Raw genomic sequence first — 19,125 nt, 5'->3', positions numbered from 1 at the left:
GTAACTGCTGAAATAGAGTGAGAAGTTTATTATACAAAATTCTCTACTTTCGTGTATATTTGAAATTGCCCATAAGAAATGTTTTCAAAAGATTTTAAACAATAATGAATATATAAAGATATCTAAAAGCATGTAAAAGTCAGTCAAAAAAGTTTTAAGAACTGCTAGAACATTTAAATTGGCTATTTAGGGGCACCGGGGTGGTTCAGTTGGTCAAGTGTCCAACTCTTGATTTTGGCTCAGGTCATGATCTCAGGGTCATGAGACTGAGCCCTGTGTCAGGCTCCATACTCAGAGTGGAGCCCACTTAAGATTCTCTCTCTCTCTCTCTCTCTCCCCCTCTCCCTCCCCTCCACTCACACGCTCTCTTGCTCTAAAATTTATAAAAAAAAAACAAAAAAACAAAAAAACCACACACATTGACTATTTTTTTTTTTAATATTTTTATTTATTTTTTCCAACAGAGAGAGAGACAGCGAGAGAGGGAACACAAGCAGGGGGAGTGGGAGAGGGAGAAGCAGGCTTCCCGCAGAGCAGGGAGCCCGATGTGGGACTCGATCCCAGGACCCTGGGATCATGACCCGAGCTGAAGGCAGATGCTTAACGACTGAGCCACCCAGGCGCCCACACACTGACTATTTAAATAGCTTTATATTCTGAGTTTTAGATTAAGAATACATATTCTGATCCTGTTTGCCAAAATTTCTTCTTGATCTTATCTCTAGGTTCCATTATTTTAAAATACCAAGCATCTTGAGATTTTCTCAAACATTAGAAATGCCTATAAAAATTAGTCAGAATTGATAAATGCAACCTAAAATTTCTTGCAGTTCAATTTAGAAAAAAGTAGACTTACGGCAAAAGCAGGAGACATAACAACAAATTAAAATGGGAGATTGTTTTACAACATGAAAACCACCCAACCCTCTCCTATCAGACTATTTCTCCTTTGCTACCCCCATAAACTATGCCTTCCTCCTTAGAATTTCCCAAGTGCCTGGGGCACCTGGGTGGCTCAGTCAGTTAAGCATCTGACTCTTGATTTTGGCTCAGGTCATGATTTTAGGATCCTGGGATCGAGCCCTCCATCAAGCTCCACACTCAGCGGGAGCCTGCTTAAGGATTCTTTCTTTCCCCGTCCCTCTGCTCACTCTCTCTCTCTCAAATAAATAAATCTTAAAAAAAAAAAGGATTCCCCAAGTTCCTTAAACTACAGAGCTTCATCCTGTTCTTTTCTGTCTCTTCTACATGCTCTTCTTGAGACAATTTATTTGTTCAATCTGATTTCAAATAACACTCAAAGCTCTACTCCTTGCCTACCTCCTGGCCTCTCCTGCCTTACAAAGCTTCTTTAACTGGATTCTATAAACTCAACAAGTTCAGAACTGCTATTAATTTATTCCTTATCTCAGCAAGTAACAGCATCCCTCCAATTGTTTAAATAGAAACCTGGGTCATCTTTGATCATTTCTTCTCCTTCAGTAAAACCTAGTCAGCAACCAGGTCTACCCAATTCTGTCTCCTAGACATCATATATAACCAAGTATATAATGTCCTCACATTTTCCCCTGGTAAGAAAACCTCCATGTACAAACACGAAGTATTTTGGCTCAACTAAATGTATTAATTTGAAGAGATACAAATGAAAGCCAAATGCCCATTTATAATATTTAATTCATTTGTTTAGTTCTATATGTACTTAAGATTATATTATATAAAATATATTTAGAAATATTGTTTTACTTCCATTATTATCTTTAACAATTTTATTCAAACCTTGCCTGCTTATATTACTGTGATCTATACTGAACTTTATATAAAAGAAATCATGCTGTATATACTCTTCTGTGTCTTGCTTCTTTCATTCAACATCACACTTTTAAGATTATCAATGTTGTTGCAAATAGCTACATGCTATAGGTATTCATTTTATGAATCTACCACAATTTATCTGTCTTCTATTGGTAATGACACTTGTATTATTTCCAGTTTTGGCTATAAAAACAATGATGCTCTGAACATTCTTCAATATGAATAAAAGATTCTCTAGAGTATATATCTCAGATCTGAGTCATTCAGTTTTATACCAAACTGTTTTTCCAAGTAGTTTCCAATTTATATTCCTCTAACAGTGTATAAGAAGTCTGTTAGAATTTGACTCATAGCTTCACTATATAAACTATTCCTCTACATTAATCTGAAAATGCTGATTATTTTCAGTTTATCCTCATATACGTGATTCTTTAAATTGACTTACCAAGATTTACATCTGGTAGTATCTTATCAAGAAACTGTGTTTCTCCACCATTGGGGGAGAGAAAATCTGCCAGAAGTTGACTATTACTCAGTTCTGGATGCTGCAGAAGTTTCTTGAATGAAAAAAGAAAAAAAAGTGGGGGGGGGGATTTAAAAGGGTCATCAAAACTATATTAAAATGGTAAGAACATCAACAAAAATTTTTTTAACCCTCAAAAGCTATTTTATATTCAGAATAACAAAATTACATTTGTAGAAAGAATAGTATCGCACAGCAGCTAAGACCTCAGCCTCTACAGTCAGACATGAAAGGGTTTGAATTCCAGCTCTTCCACTTACCAGTGAGGTGTCCCTAGAAACTAAATTCCTAAATTACATAAGAGTTTCCTCAAATGTAAGATGAAGATAATACTACTTACTTTACAGCGTTGTTATATAAAGCATTTAGTACAGTACCTGATACACAGGAAGGAAGATTAAACACTAGCTAATATCGTTTCTGTTTCTCAACAATTAAAGAAGTACTACAATATCATATAACTTTCTTGATAATTAAAAGAAGTTGGCACAAAGGGTTTTGCAGAAAACTAAATGTGGAAATGTGAAATAATTTGGAAAATCTGTTGTCTGTTCTTCTTGCAACACTATTTTCTTACAAGATTAACTGACTTTTTAAAGCCGAAATTAACCCAGTCTTACCTAATATTGTTTTGTAACTTGAAACAGTTACAAAACTTTATGAGCAGAAATCTGTATAAATGAAATACCAGTAACTGAAACCTTTACCTCCCTATCACCAGAAAATACTCTTCTAGAATGTGGTGCTCTAGTTCTTAGAAAGATTTAGTTCATTTAAATAATGGGTTAATGGTACAAAGGCAAAGGTTAACTCTACTATATACTAGGCTCAAATATCCTTGCAGTAGTTATTTCATATTTCAATTTTCACACTACCAAAAAATTATATAACAAGTATTTTCTGGGTTGAAGTATTCAACCGTTCAAATACAAGATATAAAATATAAATATCCCTTTACACTGATGAATATTTTTAATTTAAAAAGTACTTATTGTGGGCAAGGAGGCATCCAAATTTAACTGAATTAACACTTACTTAATAAAATCTACAAAATTTCATGCCCAAATAAAAAAATATTTTTTTTAACAACAACAATAAAAAAAAAGTATGCACTTTTTGGTCTTATGCACTTTTTTAAAGAAAGATGGTCATTAATTTTAGAGAAGTCTAAATCAATTTTAGTTAAGCGTCTGACTCTTGATTTCGGCTAACTGTACTAACAATGGAAATAACATACCGATTACATTGTTTACATAACACTGTGCACACACTGAAAAAAAAATAAAATTCAATTCCAAGTGGTGACTGGTAGAGAATCAGGAGATCCCAAGAAACTGGAAAAACATCTACAAATTGCAAAAAAAAAAACTGAGGAATAAAATGGGAGGGAAGATTCACATATTCAGAAGTGCTAAACACAAAATCAAACAGAAAACAAGACAAAAAGGGTACCTGGCTGGTTTAGTCAGTAGAGTATGCTTCTCTTGATCTTGGGGTTTTGAGTTCAAGCCCCACGTTGTGGATACAGATTACTTTAAAAAATAATAATTTTTTTTTTAAAAAAGACAAGAGGGGCACCTGGGTGGCTCAGACGCTTGAGCATCTGCCTTCAGCTCAGGTCATGATCCCAGCGTCCTGGGATCGAGCCCCGCATCGGGCTCCCTGCTCAGCCAGAAGCCTGCTTCTCCCTCTCCTACTCCCCCTGCTTGTGTTCCCTCTCTCTCTGTCTCTATGTCAAATAAATAAAATTAAAAATTAAAAATCTTTAAATAAAAAAAAGACAAGAACAACAAAAAAACTACCCAGTATACTTAGAATGCATTTCATCTTACACAAGTTTTTCTTTATCTTCTCACACCAAAAGTTTTAAACTAAACTCAACATACAATTTTTCTTCTTCTAAGAAAATATCTATTTCATTGATTATCAACTTTTTTAAAAAGTATATTTTTTTTTTTGAGAGAGACAGTGCTTGAGTGGAAGGGAGGGGGAGAGGGAGAGAGAGAGAATCTTAAACAGGCTCCAAGCTGAGTCTATAGAGCCCAACATAGGGCTCGATCTCATGACCCTGAGATCATGACCTGAGCAGAAATCAAGAGTTGGATGCTTAACCAACTAAGCCACCCAGGAGCCCCTAAAAAGTACACTTTTCACAATAATTCATTTTCACATGGAAAAAATATCTTAAAAGAATTTTAGAAACCCACACTGACAGGTATCTGTAAAACAAAATATGTATACACAAGAGGAAAAAAAAGACCAATTAGACAATGCTATGATTAGCAATGTTTTCAATTGAGTTGGTACTGTACCTGTAAATATTCCTGAAACTCTTCTCTCTTTGACTTTAAGAATTCATAATTTTTGGGGCCAATGATCCTCTTGGAAGGAAGCTGGGCATCAGGAAATGTGCCTGAAATTAATATACATGAAAGTAATTAGTATGATCTGCTACTATTTTAAAAACCTAATTTATAATTTACTATGGCAAATTCAGATTCACAATGCTCCCTTATAGAGATGTAGTATTATCCTTTCAATAATCTGGACAAGGGGCACCTGAGTGGCTCAGTCAGTTAAGCATCTGCCTTCAGCTCAGATCATGATCCCAGGGTCCTGGGATCGAGCCCTGCATCGGGCTCCCTGCTCAGTGGGGAGCCTGTTTCTCCCTCTCCCTCTGCTGTTCCCCCTGCTTGTGCCCTGTCAGGTAAAGAAATAGAATCTTTTTAAAAAGATTAATTACATATATACATACATACATACATAAATAATCTTGACAAAATCCATAAGCTTCAAGTCAGAAGTCCAGACCAAAGAACCTGAGTCTACTGATAACCAAACTGATCACCAACTCTTTGTTGACACAGATTTATTTAAGCCTTCTATACTAGTAAAAAAGCCTCAGAAAAATACCATGAGATTATTTTGAAGTTGGTGGGATTCTCTTAGACAAAATCTTACAAAGAAAAATACCTACCCTCTCATGGGAAAAAAAGGTAGCATGTTGCCAATACTATACAAGATTAAAAACAAAATTTAAAAACCATGGACATGGGGTGCCTGAGTGGCTCAGTCGGTTGAGCATCCAACTCTTGGTTTTGGCTCAGGTCATGATCTCAGGGTGGTGAGATCAAGCCCAGCATCGGGCTCCACATTGGGCATGGAGCCTGCTTAAGATTCTCTCTCTCCCTCTGCCCCTCCCCCACTCCCCCTCCATTCTCTCTCTTTCAAATAAATAAATAAATCTTTAAAAAACAAACAAACCATGGACATGCTTTCTCAAACAGGGCTGACTTTAGAAATTTAAATACCAAAAAGGAAAATATTGTTGGGAATACAACCAACTTAGGTTGATCCAGGGCTTTAAAGTATGGATTATATGTCTTCTCTCAACCCCAAATCCAAAGGAAAAGTTCTCAGAGAAAGGAGATAAGAATGGTACTGCACAAGACTGGCAGAGACAAAGAGAAAACCATTTTCTTTTTTAGATTTTATGTATTTATTTGTGTGAAAGAGCGAGAGCGCGCACAAGCAGGGAGAGAGCGCATAAGCGGCAGGCAGAGGCAGAAGCAGGCTCCCCACTGAGCAAGGAGCCTGATGCGGGACTTGATCCCAGGACCCTAGGATCATGACCTGAGCCAAACGCAGATGCTTAACTGACTGAGCCACCCAGGCATCCCAAAGAGAAAATCATTTAAAGACAAATACAAATTCAAAATCTAAGCAAAGAGTTTGGAGTATTTTTTATCATCCTATAATCTCCTTATCATGGGCTTTGCTCTTAGTAAAGAAGGGTAAAAAAGGTTCCTGTCCTTCTCAATTCAGAACCAACCTGAATTTGGATCAGGGACACTCCACAAAGCTTCTCTAAAATAGGGGCGCCTGGGTGGCTCAGTTGGTTAAGCGCCTGCCTTCGGCTCAGGTCATGATCCCAGAGTCCTGGGATCGAGCCCTGCATCGGGCTCCCTGCTTGGCAGGAAGCCTGCTTCTCCCTCTCCCTCTGCCTGCCTCTCTGCCTACTTGTTCTCTCTATCTCTCTGTCAAATAAATAAATAAAATCTTTAAAAAAAAAAAAAAAGCTTCTCTAAAATAAAGATTCATGGGCACCTGGGTGCCTCAGTTGGCTCTTGACTTTGGCTCAGGTCATGATCTCAGGGTTGTGAGATCAAGCACCACATCAGGTTCCATGCTGGGCATGGAGCCTGCTGAAGATTCTCTCTCTCTCCTTCTGCCCCTTTCCCACCCCACCTACGTGCTTGCTTGCACTCTCTCATAAATAAATGAATAAATAAATAAATAAAAAGATTCAGAATACACAAATCAAACTCACGAATCTATGTACAAAATGACTGTAAATACTTCATAACTACATCCCTGACATTAACTAAAATAAATGGATGATAAAAGAGACTGAAAGGTAAGGGGAAGAACTAAAATGGAGAAGTGTTCCCCTTTTCTGACTGATCTATCCTTAAAAGAAATATTACACTACAAGTTTTATTTCCATATCTAAGAGCTAAATAAAACATTGCCATGATGCAGAGCAAACATGTTTATCTAGAAAGATGGCAAAAGAACAGAGCAACTCTGAAATGCCTGTTTTAAATTCTCTGCCACATCAAGATAAACAAAAATTCAACTGGAAAGAGAATCTTTCCTAAAATACAATTAAAGAATAGCTATCTTTTAATTTTTAACATTATTATTTAAAAAAGCAATAAATGTGCACCGTAAAAACTTTAAAAATATAAGCCAGAAGTGGTGGGGGCTGAGAGGGATGGGTGGCTGGGTGACAGACATTGGGGAGGGTATGTGCTATGGTGAGCGCTGTGAATTGTGTAAGACTGTTGAATCACAGACCTGTACCTCTGAAACATATAATACATTATATGTTAAAAAAAAAAAAAAAAAAAAAGAAGAAAGCAGGAAGGGAAAAATGAAGGGGGGAAATCGGAGGGGGAGACGAACCATGAGAGACTATGGACTCTGAGAAACAAACTGGGTTTTAGAGGGGAGGGGGGTGGGGGGATGGGTTAGCCCGGTGATGGGTGTTAAGGAGGGCATGTACTGAATGGAGCACTGGGTGTTATACGCAAACAATGAATCATGGAACACTACATCAAAAACTAATGATGTAATGTGTGGTGATTAACATAACATAATTAAAAATATATATATATAAGCCAGAAATAAGATAAAAACAGTTCATTCCTATTATGAACAGCAGTGTACACAAGTGTTACTGTCACATTTTCTTGGTATAATTACTTAAAATCAAAAAATTAATCTAGTTCAATAGCTTCTTCAAGAAAGCTAATGCGAAAATGGAACATTTTATACAAAAATAACATACCATGAAATTCTGTTAGTTTTGATTCAAGTACATAGAATTCTAGATATCTTCTATAGACAGACCAATGTTCAGGCTCATGCCCAACTGTAAATTGAATGAATACACAATAAGTAATAAATAATTTTATAAACTACTATTAGAAATTATTCCAGTCTTAATAATTATTTCTTAACATCACCATTAACGTATTTTATCCCATATTTTAATTTTAAATTTCTTAAGAGATGGATAAATTTTACCTATTTATGAAGTTATCTAATAAATAATTTTTCTACAACAGAATCATAGAGCTGACAAATTTCAAAAAATAATGCAGTTATTATTTTTAAAATGTCATAGAAATAATGTATTTCATAAAACTTATAATCAATTTTAGGTCTCTCAAATATTTACCAACTGTCCTGATCTAAAACAATACAGACAGCACTATCCAACAGAACTTACTGCAATTCTGAAAATGTTTTATATTATCTGCATTAATATAGAAGCTATTAGCCACATGTAGTTACTGATCACTTGAAACGTGGCTATTTTAAGTAAGGAACTAAAATTTTAATATAATTTAATTTTCACTGATACATGTGGCCACCAAATTGAATAGTACGAAGTAATGGTTTACAGAATGAGTTGGGTCAGACTGCCTATTCCAATCCCAGTTCCCCCATTTACTAAGTGAACTTGAACAAATAACCTCACTGTGCCTTAAGTTGCTTAGAATAAAAATAATTGTACCCATTACATAAAATAATCCACTTAAATCACTTCTGTAGAGTGCACAGCACAGAGTAAGCACCCGCAAAATGTTAACTGCTATTATTAGCATCTCATGTCATTCTAGCATAGATTTGGAAATGCAATGAACAGTCAACTAAAACCACAATAACCCAGGGGCACCTGGGTGGCTCAGCCTGTTGAGCATCTACCTTCAGCTCAGGTCAGGATCCCAGGGTCCTGGGATTGAGCACCGCATCAGTCTCCCTGCTCAGCGGGAGGCCTGCTTCTCCCTCTCCCACTCCCCCTGCCTGTGTTCCCTCTCTCGCTGTGTCTCTCTCTGTCAAATAAATAAATAAAATCTTTAAAAAAAAACCACACACACAATAACCCAAAAACAACACCTGTATTTAGAAAAAAAAATGATAGGGGCACCTGGGTGGCTCAGTCAGATAAGCATCTGCCTTCAACTCAGGGCATGATCCCAGGGTCCTGGGATCGAGCCCCGCATCAGGAGCCCGCTTCTCCCTTTCTCTCTCCCTCTGCCTCTCCCCCTGCTTGTGCTCACTCTCTCTCTCTCTCTCAAATAAATAAATAAAAGCTTTAAAAAAAAAAAAAAAAGAAAAAACATGATATAGTCACAGTCTATAAAGGAAATCGAATTTTTCTTCCTCAACATTGGTCTTAAAAGATCTATATCATACTTAGTTTTGGTTTTTAAAATCCTAAAATTGCTATTTTGCTACACATATAAAATCAATGCAGTATTTAAATGATGCACTTTTTTCCCCTCATGGGCCATGGCTTCCTAAAAGGACATTACACTGACAAAGCCTGTAGCACTGCTGAGAAAAATAATCCTTAGCTTTAAGATTTTTTGGTTTAAATTTTATGGTTAAATTATTAAGGCAAACTTCTAAAAATAAAGCACAAAAATTAATGATGTCTGTCCAAAAGGCAAAAACATAGTAATTTAAAAGTATATCATATGTAAATCTTTGAAAAGGACACAAGTTACATGCTTACATAAATTTACTTATAATGATAGGAATTTATATCTGAAGAGTCAGAAGTTTAAAATAATTTTCTGAGAAAGAACAGTGTGGGAAGAGCCAGACTTTAAGTACTAAGCACAGAAGTAGCTGAATCCAGAAACTAACTACAGTATTTCTTTTCAATTCTTTCCAACGCTTAAAATGCCAATCAGTAGAAACAGCAGATAAAGATGCATACCAAACTATGTTTGAAACTGAAATCAGACTATAATATCAACAATGGTTTGTCTCTACACCTATTAGAATGCTGAGCTAGAAAAGCAACCAGCAAGACTGAATAGCAATAACAGCAAAATCAAGTAGCACTGACTCCGAACTGGACAGAGCAAGACCATGCCTGGTACTTAGTTAGAACAGGAAAAATCATAGATAGCTACTCTGAGCATTCTTCCTTTCCCATTCCTATGTTTTATTTCTTGAAATAGGATTAGCTTCTAAGAAAAATTTTAAAAACCTATTATTTTTTGAAAAACAAGGGGAATTATTAGCACTGACCTTCATGCTAACATTTAGTCACTCCTCTCTCAAAACCTTTTTTTTAATTTAATTTTATTATGTTATGTTAGTCACCATATATTACATCATTAGTTCAAAACCATTTCCTAACACTGCCACTTTTTTTTCCTTCTTTCATCACAGACAGTTCCCTCTGCCCAAGCTCAACTTCATTTTTCTGTCTATCATTCCCAAAATGTGCACAACTTTGATGTGCTTTTGCTCACACTGAATGTCCCACTTCTTGGACAAAACCCAGGGTAGTGACTGTTACCTTGCTATGGATGCTATTTACCCCCTTCTCTATTAGTTCACATCTGAAACTACCAAAAGAAAAAAGATAGCAAAACATGAGGAAAATTTGTCACATTGTGTTTTATCATATTTTTATAAATTCTAATTAGCCCACAACAATGGAAGAGAAATGTTATCTTAATGAAACTGGTATAATACCTGATACACTGCTATATGCGTTACTCATAGTCAATTAAGTATAATGGCTAATGATGATGGCAACAAAACCATTAAAAGAACATTACATAAAATGCCTTGCTGCATTGTCAACATGTCTCACACACATCTACTCAATATGTATTGGTTGAACAAATTAGTTAAATGGTACTAGAGATAACCTAGAAAAGCCTAAGCTTTCATTCAAATTTCTGTTCAGACACTTATCTTTCAGATGTGCAGTCATACTCAAAAGTTAGAAATGGAAAAATGTTTATCATTCCTGATAAATACAGACTAATCAGCATCTTTTAAGAAAGGTATTCATAAAGCTTCCTACCTGCTCTTCTATCATTTCTTTCGACATCAATACAAAACACAGGTATTCTCTCCTTTTTCTCTTTTCTTTCAGAGGAAGGATCTTCAAAAAAGTCTACATACGGAATGCTAATTTTCCATGCAGCAAGGTTTCGGGGAGTATTAGGTGTGCTCACAGCTTCCACTGGAGAATCATCTTCCATTACAACAATACCTTCTTCAATCTGGAAAAACATCATCAGGAAAAATTTAATATTTCCAGGTCCTTTAGACCTATAGCACACAAGGTACAACTATAAAGAGTATGTCCATATAAATTCCATAATTTTCTAATACAAAACTTTTGAAATTAGGTGATACCAAATTTTCTACAAAAAATACAAAGATAAAAAATTAAAAACAAGTTACTAGCATCAACTCCAGGATTTATTACATCACCTATATATGAAAATTCCATAGAAAAGAGAAAATAGGCACTTCAGAGATTAAAGATATTGAAAATATACAAATATAGAAAAATATTTAACTATGGTAATAAGTAAAAATTAATGTAGATATTTTTCATTCTGACAATATGTATTGAGAAAGAGTCATAAAACAGTTTTAACTAAATAAAGATGGTCACCGACTTATGATAGTTCAAAACTTATGATTTTTCAACTTTACTATGATACAAAAGCAATATGCATTCAGTAGAAGCTGTACTTTGAATTTTGAGTTTTTATCTTTTCCCAGGCTAACAGTGTGCAGTGTGATAATCTCTTGTGATACCGGGCGGTGGCGCAAGCCACAGCTTCTGGGCAGCCACTCAATCACGAAGGTAAACAACCAATACACCTACAACCATTCTGTACCCAAAAAGCCATTCTTTTTCACTTTCAATACAGTATTCAATAAATTACATGAGATATTCAACACCTTATTATAAAATAGGCCTTGTGTTAGAGGATTTTGCCCAACTGTAGGCTAATGTAAGCATTCTGAGCTTGCTTAAGGTAGGCTAGGCTAGGCTAAGCTATGATGTCCAGTAGGCTAGGTGTATTAAATGCATTTTTAGTGTCACGTTGGACTCCCTGCTCAGCGGGGAATCTGCTTCTCCCTCTGCCTCTACCCCCACTCGTGCGCATGCACTCGCTCTCTCTCAAATAAATAAAATCTTTTAAAATTAAAAAAAAAATTATAAAAAGTTAAATGCATTTTCAACTTTCTAAAAGAAAATGTCCCCCCACTGTAAGCTAAGGAAGATCTATAATTCCATTTCTGGGAATGTAGTCTAATGAAAGTATTTATTCCAAGTAAATTTTTTTTAAACTGTGGAAAAGACACAAGTATAAATATATTCACTGCAGTTAAGTGATATAAAAAATGAAAAATGACCTGAAAGGGACACACCTCCATAGAATTAAGTTTCTTTTTTCATCTCTTGGCTTCTAAAATTTTAATAATATAAATGTTTAAAATAGTAGTTTAAAATATTACTTGAAGAACAATTGTTTTTAAAAAGAAATTTTAAACATGTTCTAGAAATATACATAAAGAAGGAAAAACTGTCTCTACTTCATTAAATTAAAAGGGAACCTCTGAATTAACACATTAAAACATCTGATCACCTAGACATCTGAAATTCATGTTAAAGAAGGCAAAATATTACAGATAAAACACATCCATCTTGAACATACTTTTTTTTTTAAAGATTTTATTTATTTGACAGAGAGAGAGAGAGAGAGAAAACAACCAGGGGGAGTGGGAGAAGCAGGCCTACGGCTGAGCAGGGAGCCTGATGCGGGGCTCAATCCCAGGACCTTGGGATCATGACCTGAGCCTAAAGCAGACGCTTAACGACAGAGCCACCCAGGTGCCCCTTGAACATACTTCTTTAAGACAATGAGTCAAAGACTGTGCACACTTAAGAAAATTCTGAATAGTGTATTCAGAGCAAATGAGTAGTAGAGAGAGATTTCTTTCCAGAATTTTAGCACCCTACCTTCACTCTCAGTTTTACTTTTTTCCCCACACCTGGCAGTCACCTCTCTTCTAAGTGAATTCTTTCCCTCCCCCACAACGTTCCTTAGCAATTATCCTTTTCTGTTCTTGTCCGAAAATGGCTTTCCATAATCCCTAGTAAGACTGTTAGTGACCTTAGGAGGACCTCTTAATACTCTATTAAAAAGTCTTCAAGTCCTAAAAAGAAAAAAAAAAAAACTATAAAAACAGATGATATGTATTGGTTTTTGCCTTTTTTGGGACAAGGCTTATCTCCTTATATACCTGAAAGAAAAACAGAAGAATTTGTGAGGGAAATGCCCACTCCATTACTTGGAACCTGAGGTACAGAGTAGCATTTTCTATGGCTATTACAACTGTATTTTTGTTAATGGATTCAGCTTCTTAGATATCAGAAGGGTAATTGATCATAAAATGACAGATAATTTGTTTAACAAGCTGACTAAATGCCAAAAAACAGACATTCTTGGGGCACCTAGCTGGCTCAGTCAGTGAAGCACATGACTCTTGACCTCAATATTATGAGCTCAAGCCCCATGTTGGGTGTAGAGTTTATTTAAAAAAAAAATAGACATTCTTAAATAAAAAGTTCCCTAAAATCAATCTAAGAAACAAAACGAGAGAACAAAATTCTTAGCAACATAAAAATATCCATGAAACAAAGGACAAATTTTTAAAACGAATTACTATTACTGTTACCATTTAAATGGTATTTACATCAAAATAGTTTAATGAATAATCTCTAGGGCAGTATTTCTCTAAAGAATTTTCAGGGCTTCCTTTAATGTTATTTGAAAGTAAGTAAATATTATAAACCAAAATTTAATGAAAAGGAAAACAAAGTACTTTTTTGTTTTCATATAGATCTTCCCTCTACAAAAAGGATGGAGAATAAAGGTGGCAGAGGATAAGAGGCAAAAAGATGTCCCCCTATTTCCTTAAGAAATACTAATGTTCCTCATTATTATCTTTTCCTATATGGAAATAACTGCCAACATACCAATGGGCATATTACATTCCAAAAGTTTATTTGCAAATCAGTTCTGAACTTGGACAGATAAACATTTTCAAATAGACTCAATCTTATGCAGTGGACTTTGGTTCCCAGGCCAGCATACATATGTCAATCTAATCCATAATTTACATTCATACATTTATGAGAATTGATACTATTATAATACTGTATAGTGCTTATTGCCCTTACCATATGCTAGGTACTGTCCTAAGTGCTTCGTGCATATTACTTGTTCAATCCTCACAACACCCTTATGTAAGCTAGATACTATCATCCCCATTCACATGTGAGGAAACCAAGTCACAATAAAATTAAGCAATTTATCCAAGGTCACATAGCAAGGAGGCACTGCCACCAAATGATCACATCAAGATTTCTAAAAGAAAATGTCTTCTAGGTCCCAAATGCGAATCACACACCACTTTAGCCCTGGTAGTGAGCCTGGCAACTTCCCTGTCCCCTGAACTTCCTCAACAAGACAAAGAAGATTCCTCAAGGTCCCACAGCTTAGAACTAGCACCGCACTGGGGTGCCTGGCTCAGGTGGAAGAACATGCAACTCTTGATCTTGGGGTCGTTGAGTTCATGCCCGTTGGGGGTAAAGATTACTTAAATAAATAAACTTAAAAAAAAAAAAACTAGCACAATGCCCTCTAAATCCTAACTGACACCATCTTAGTCTGGGTCAACAGCCTATTCACCCATACCTTTTCTTTCAGAGTATTAGAGATTAGTTTGCGCTCTTCTCATACTTTTGCTTATCACTATCTTTGCTTCCAAATCAAGAATTTTCTTCTTTCTTGAGCCACTATAAAACAGAACTCTCTTACCTTTTTAAAGACTATGTTCTATTCCTGAAGCAAAAACAAAAAAAACACAAAAAAACAAAAACAAAAAAACCAGCTTATATTTCAAGTAATCAGGCAGAACAAAAAATAAAAAGTACGTCTTCCCAAACAAAAACTATGTTTTGGAAAGTTCACAATAACATGGGTAAATGCTTTCACTTCTATTAAGTAATATTAAGTGAGAAGGTAATATTAAGTAATATTAAGTGGGAAGGTAATATTAAGTGGGAAGAGAGTGGGATGTGGATGAGAAAGGAAAGGTTTTTTTTTTTTTTTTAAATCACCAAAATGTTAACAGAAGTGGTTACTGAGTGGTAGGATTATGGGTGGTATTTTAAATTTGTTGCCACTTTTCCATATTATTAAAAAACTGAGATTATAATATGCTTAAAATTTTAAAAATACATAAATAAACATTATTTTGAAAAAAGACTACCTCTTCTGGTCTACTGTCTTTCTTCTACCCACACTTTTAAGAAAAGACCAGGGCATAACCAGAAAAAAGAATGTTATATTTGGATTACCTAAGAAGGAAAAAAGAAGAATTAAGATTTTCTTCCACTTAAATTATGAAGCAATGAATCTCCTTAAAATATATTTAATACATACTTAATATATATATAATTATATGTATTTATAAGTATATATATATAAATACAATATAAATTTAAAAATAATATAAAAATATAAAACTATGACCTTCTCAGTCCTTCATTTTTAGACAGACCTTAACAAAAAACTTCTGTCCTCTGTGACTGAAAATTTTTAAGCAAATTTCAACTTTAAAATCATATACTCAAAAGAGGAATGAAGTATAAAATGCATCTTACTTAACTTCAAAGTAACAACAAAAAAAAGATAAAATGCCAAAGGGAATATTAGCAATAAACATTCATCATGCAATGGGACACAGGTCAAAAGGAAGGAGTAAGAGAAAAAAATGGGTTTATATACTCTTCTCTCCCCCATTCCTTCTTCTTGGTCATTGACAATCCAATCACTTCTATTCATGCCTTTTGATATCCAGGTTAGTAAATATCTTAAGGGCAAAGTCTCTCTTAATCATCATTTTATCCCCACTGCTCAGTCATTAAAGAGCAAAATAAGGACCCAGGAACTCTGTTTAATAAAGATTTGTTTAACAAATAAAAAGTACAGATGAGACAATATCTGTCTTTATGGAACTAACTGGTAGAGAAAACAATCATAAACATATCATTTCAAATACAATTTTTGGTGCATGCTTTAACATATGCTCTAACAAGGGGCACAAATGAGGGAATGAATGTTCAGTTCTACTTGGGGACCCAGGTAAGGGTTTAAGGGAAGCAGCTGGATTCTGAAAGATAAATATGAATTTTCTATGTAAATAAAGGATATTCCAAGGACAGCATGTGCAAAGATCAAGGAGATAAAATAGCATGGTGGGTGTAATGTGCATATAAATCAACCAGAAATCTTGTTAAAGTACAAATTGATTCAGTAGGTCTAGGATGGAACCAGAGATTCTGCACTTATACTAAGCTCCCAGGTAATACTGATGCTGTTCATGTAACAATCACAGTTTGAGTATCAAGGAGTAAGGGAATTTATCAATAATTCTGTTTGCCTGGACCATATGGTTGGAAAGAGGTAAGATCAGGATACAAAGTAAAAGCCTAACCACACGATGGTAAATTGTTTGACTATTAGAACTACCTCAACTCAACAAACCATTCTGGCCTTAACAAGCAGTTAACTTAGTGCTCAGGATCTTTACAAATTAGATTAGCACCATGAAACTATAATAACTAATGAAAAAATAAGGGATAGAAAAGAAGTCTGAAATAAGTAAAATAAAGGAGAGAGAAAACAAAATAAGCATGTCCAATTTTTATGCCATTGTAGGTCTGAATTTATACATATATCAAATTGAAGAATTTTTACTTACAAAGTCATCTTCACCTTCAGCTAACCCATAATTAGGCAACATAGCTCCTTCCATTGTGGTACTTTTAAATACTCCTTTAATTTTGCTACCTATTCTGCTGATTCCAAATGATTCTCCTCTTTTCTGTGTGCTCCTAAATATTAAACAAAAATGTATCAAGTACATAGCGAATTATCACAACAGTCTAGTTTACTCTAAATAATAAAAATAGCTGTGAAAAGGGTAATCTGAAGATAGAGCTAACATAACTTTTTGGAGTTCTTAGTCATAGATTGAGTCCCAACATCTCAGAAGACAAAAGTGACAAAACATTTAAAGTTTAAATTTGGGGGTACGAATAAATGGGACAGTATTTACTAATAAATGTTTGGAATTTACCTACTATTTAAAACATTAACTGAACTAAAATGTTTTAAAAGATGAGAGCCCCCTAGTGGTACACAGTCCTTACTGCCATACATATTTTGAAATAAAAAATGTGGTAAGAACAACATTCAAAACAATGTATCCATTTAGAACTGCACTGCTAAAATAACATAGTGTAACAGAAAAAAAATATAAAACTATGACCTTCTCAGTCCTTCATTTTTAGACAGACCTAAACAAAAAACTTCTGTCCTCTGTGACTGAAAATTTTTAAGCAAATTTCAACTTTATAATCATACACTCAAAAGAGGAATGAAGTATAAAATGCATCTTACTTAACTTCGAAGTAACAAAAAAAAAAGATAAAATGCCAAAGGGAATGGTTAGCAATAAACATAAGTAGGAAAGCAAATGTAGCCTAAGGAAGCAGCCTGCTCTGACATACATATTAAATATTGGTTTTATAATTTTTTTCAAAAGTAAATTTCTAAAAGCAGAAATAGCTGGAAAGCAACAACAAAAAATAATCCAAAAAGCAGCAAAAATTTCCTCCACTACAGCCTACTGTCCCATGTTTCAACAAAGAAAAGCAGACCTTTTACCCAATTTAAAACTCATGCTCACTATGTAATGCTGCCCATACAACAGATACCCTTAAATAAAAATGACTATTTTAAAATCCAAAAAAGTTTGCTATGGATGCTTAACTTAATGGACAGCTATTATTCCCACAAGCAAAATTTATTTACTGAAATAACACAACAATTACAGAAATAAAAATAAATTGATCAAGTTTCAAATATACCTGGTACATTAATGACATGCATTTTATACAAGTCTAAGGAGCAAATCAGACTTATTTTAAAACTGGAAAAACTCTAATAAACAGTTAGTAGTAAAAAGGGTACTTAAACCAGAAGATTATTTTATTTAAACAAGCATTCAATCTGGTTTTTTTAAAATCCAGAACTGTAAACACAATTCTCTCTAATAGAGTGTTTCCAAAACCAATTATGAAAATGTTAACAAAATATTACTAAAATCTCTAGGACTTAGATTATACAAAATTGGGCTTTTTGAAATCTGACATTTTTTTAAATACCTCACTTCTGATTATCCCCAGAAATACACAAATACTGTACTTCTTGCTTTAAAAAAAAAAAAGTTCTTTAAACACAAGTAATTCTAAAAGTAATTTAGCAAAACCAATAACAAAAAAATCAATCAATCAATAGCTTTGAACAGATGGATACTAGCTTTTTATTTTATTTTAAACTGACATTTTTATTTTATGACATGTATCATGCTATTTCAAAAAGGAGATATCCAGGGGGGCCTGGCTGGCTCAGCTGGTACAGCCTGAGACTCTTGACCTCAGGGTTGTGAGTTCAATCTCCACACTGGGCATGGAGTCTACCTCAAAAAATAGATAAAATCTTTAAAAAAATAAATAAATAAAAAGAAAGAAAACAAAAAGGAGATATCTAGAATCAAATTAGAGGTTAAATTTAAAAGGATATCCCAGGGACACCTGGTGGCTCAGATGGGTTAAGCCTCCGCCTTTGGCTCAGGTCATGATCCCAGGGTCCTGGGATAGAGTCCCACATCGGGCTCCTTGCTTGGCAGGGAGCCTGCCCCTTTCCCTGCTTCTGCTCTTTCTCTCTCTTACCCTCTCTCAAATAAATAAATAAAATCTTAAAAAAAAAAAAAAAGATAATAATACAATACAATAAGATGAAAACTGAGAGGGAAGCAAACCATAAGAGACTCTTAACTATAGGAAACAAACTGAGGGTTGCCAGAGGGGAGGGGGGGGATGGGGTAATTGGGTGATGGGCAGAAAGGAGGGCACATGATGAGCACTGGGTGTTATACGCAACTGATGAATCACTAAATTCTACCCCTAAAACTAATAATACAGTATATGTTAACTAAATTGAATTTAAATAAAATATTTTTAAAAAATAAATAAATAAAAGGATATCCCAAATAGTTGATATAAAGGCAGTAGTAATAGCAGTGTTTCCTTTTTCCCTTTTTGTTGTACTTAGGTTGTTTTGGACATATTTTCTGAACTTAAAAAGATAATTTATATAGAAAAAAATCACATGCTGTCTCAAGACTTACCGAAAATCATCCAAACTTAGGCTACCTCTGCAGTAACAGATAAGTGAAATTATATAAGGAAAGGAGAGAGAGAAAGCCCAGATATTAAACAAGTTTCACTTTAGAAAACAAAACAAAAT

General features: G+C 34.6%; 1 protein-coding gene across 6 annotated transcripts in view; it reads right to left on the bottom strand.

The window, feature by feature from the left end:
* The window catches only part of SNX14 (sorting nexin 14), an 89,290-nt gene that overhangs the window by 9,788 nt on the left and 60,377 nt on the right, over nucleotides 1–19,125 (bottom strand). For 4 of the 6 annotated variants that reach the window (XM_032409331.1, XM_032409333.1, XM_032409332.1 and 1 more), the window contains exons 16-21: nucleotides 19,007–19,033; nucleotides 16,514–16,646; nucleotides 10,740–10,941; nucleotides 7,689–7,772; nucleotides 4,648–4,748; nucleotides 2,258–2,369 (exon numbers count right to left, since the gene is read on the bottom strand). In XM_032409331.1, coding sequence (XP_032265222.1) covers nucleotides 2,258–2,369; nucleotides 4,648–4,748; nucleotides 7,689–7,772; nucleotides 10,740–10,941; nucleotides 16,514–16,646; nucleotides 19,007–19,033 — 659 coding nt within the window. The remainder of the gene's footprint in view (nucleotides 1–2,257; nucleotides 2,370–4,647; nucleotides 4,749–7,688; nucleotides 7,773–10,739; nucleotides 10,942–16,513; nucleotides 16,647–19,006; nucleotides 19,034–19,125) is intronic. The other 2 variants (XM_032409334.1, XM_032409335.1) reach the window with 1 other exon arrangement.

The sequence above is a fragment of the Phoca vitulina genome, unplaced genomic scaffold (assembly GCF_004348235.1).
Source record: "Phoca vitulina isolate PV1807 unplaced genomic scaffold, GSC_HSeal_1.0 scaffold11, whole genome shotgun sequence".
Classification (NCBI taxonomy): Eukaryota; Metazoa; Chordata; class Mammalia; order Carnivora; family Phocidae; genus Phoca; species Phoca vitulina.
This window is presented reverse-complemented; position numbering and strand designations above follow the sequence as displayed.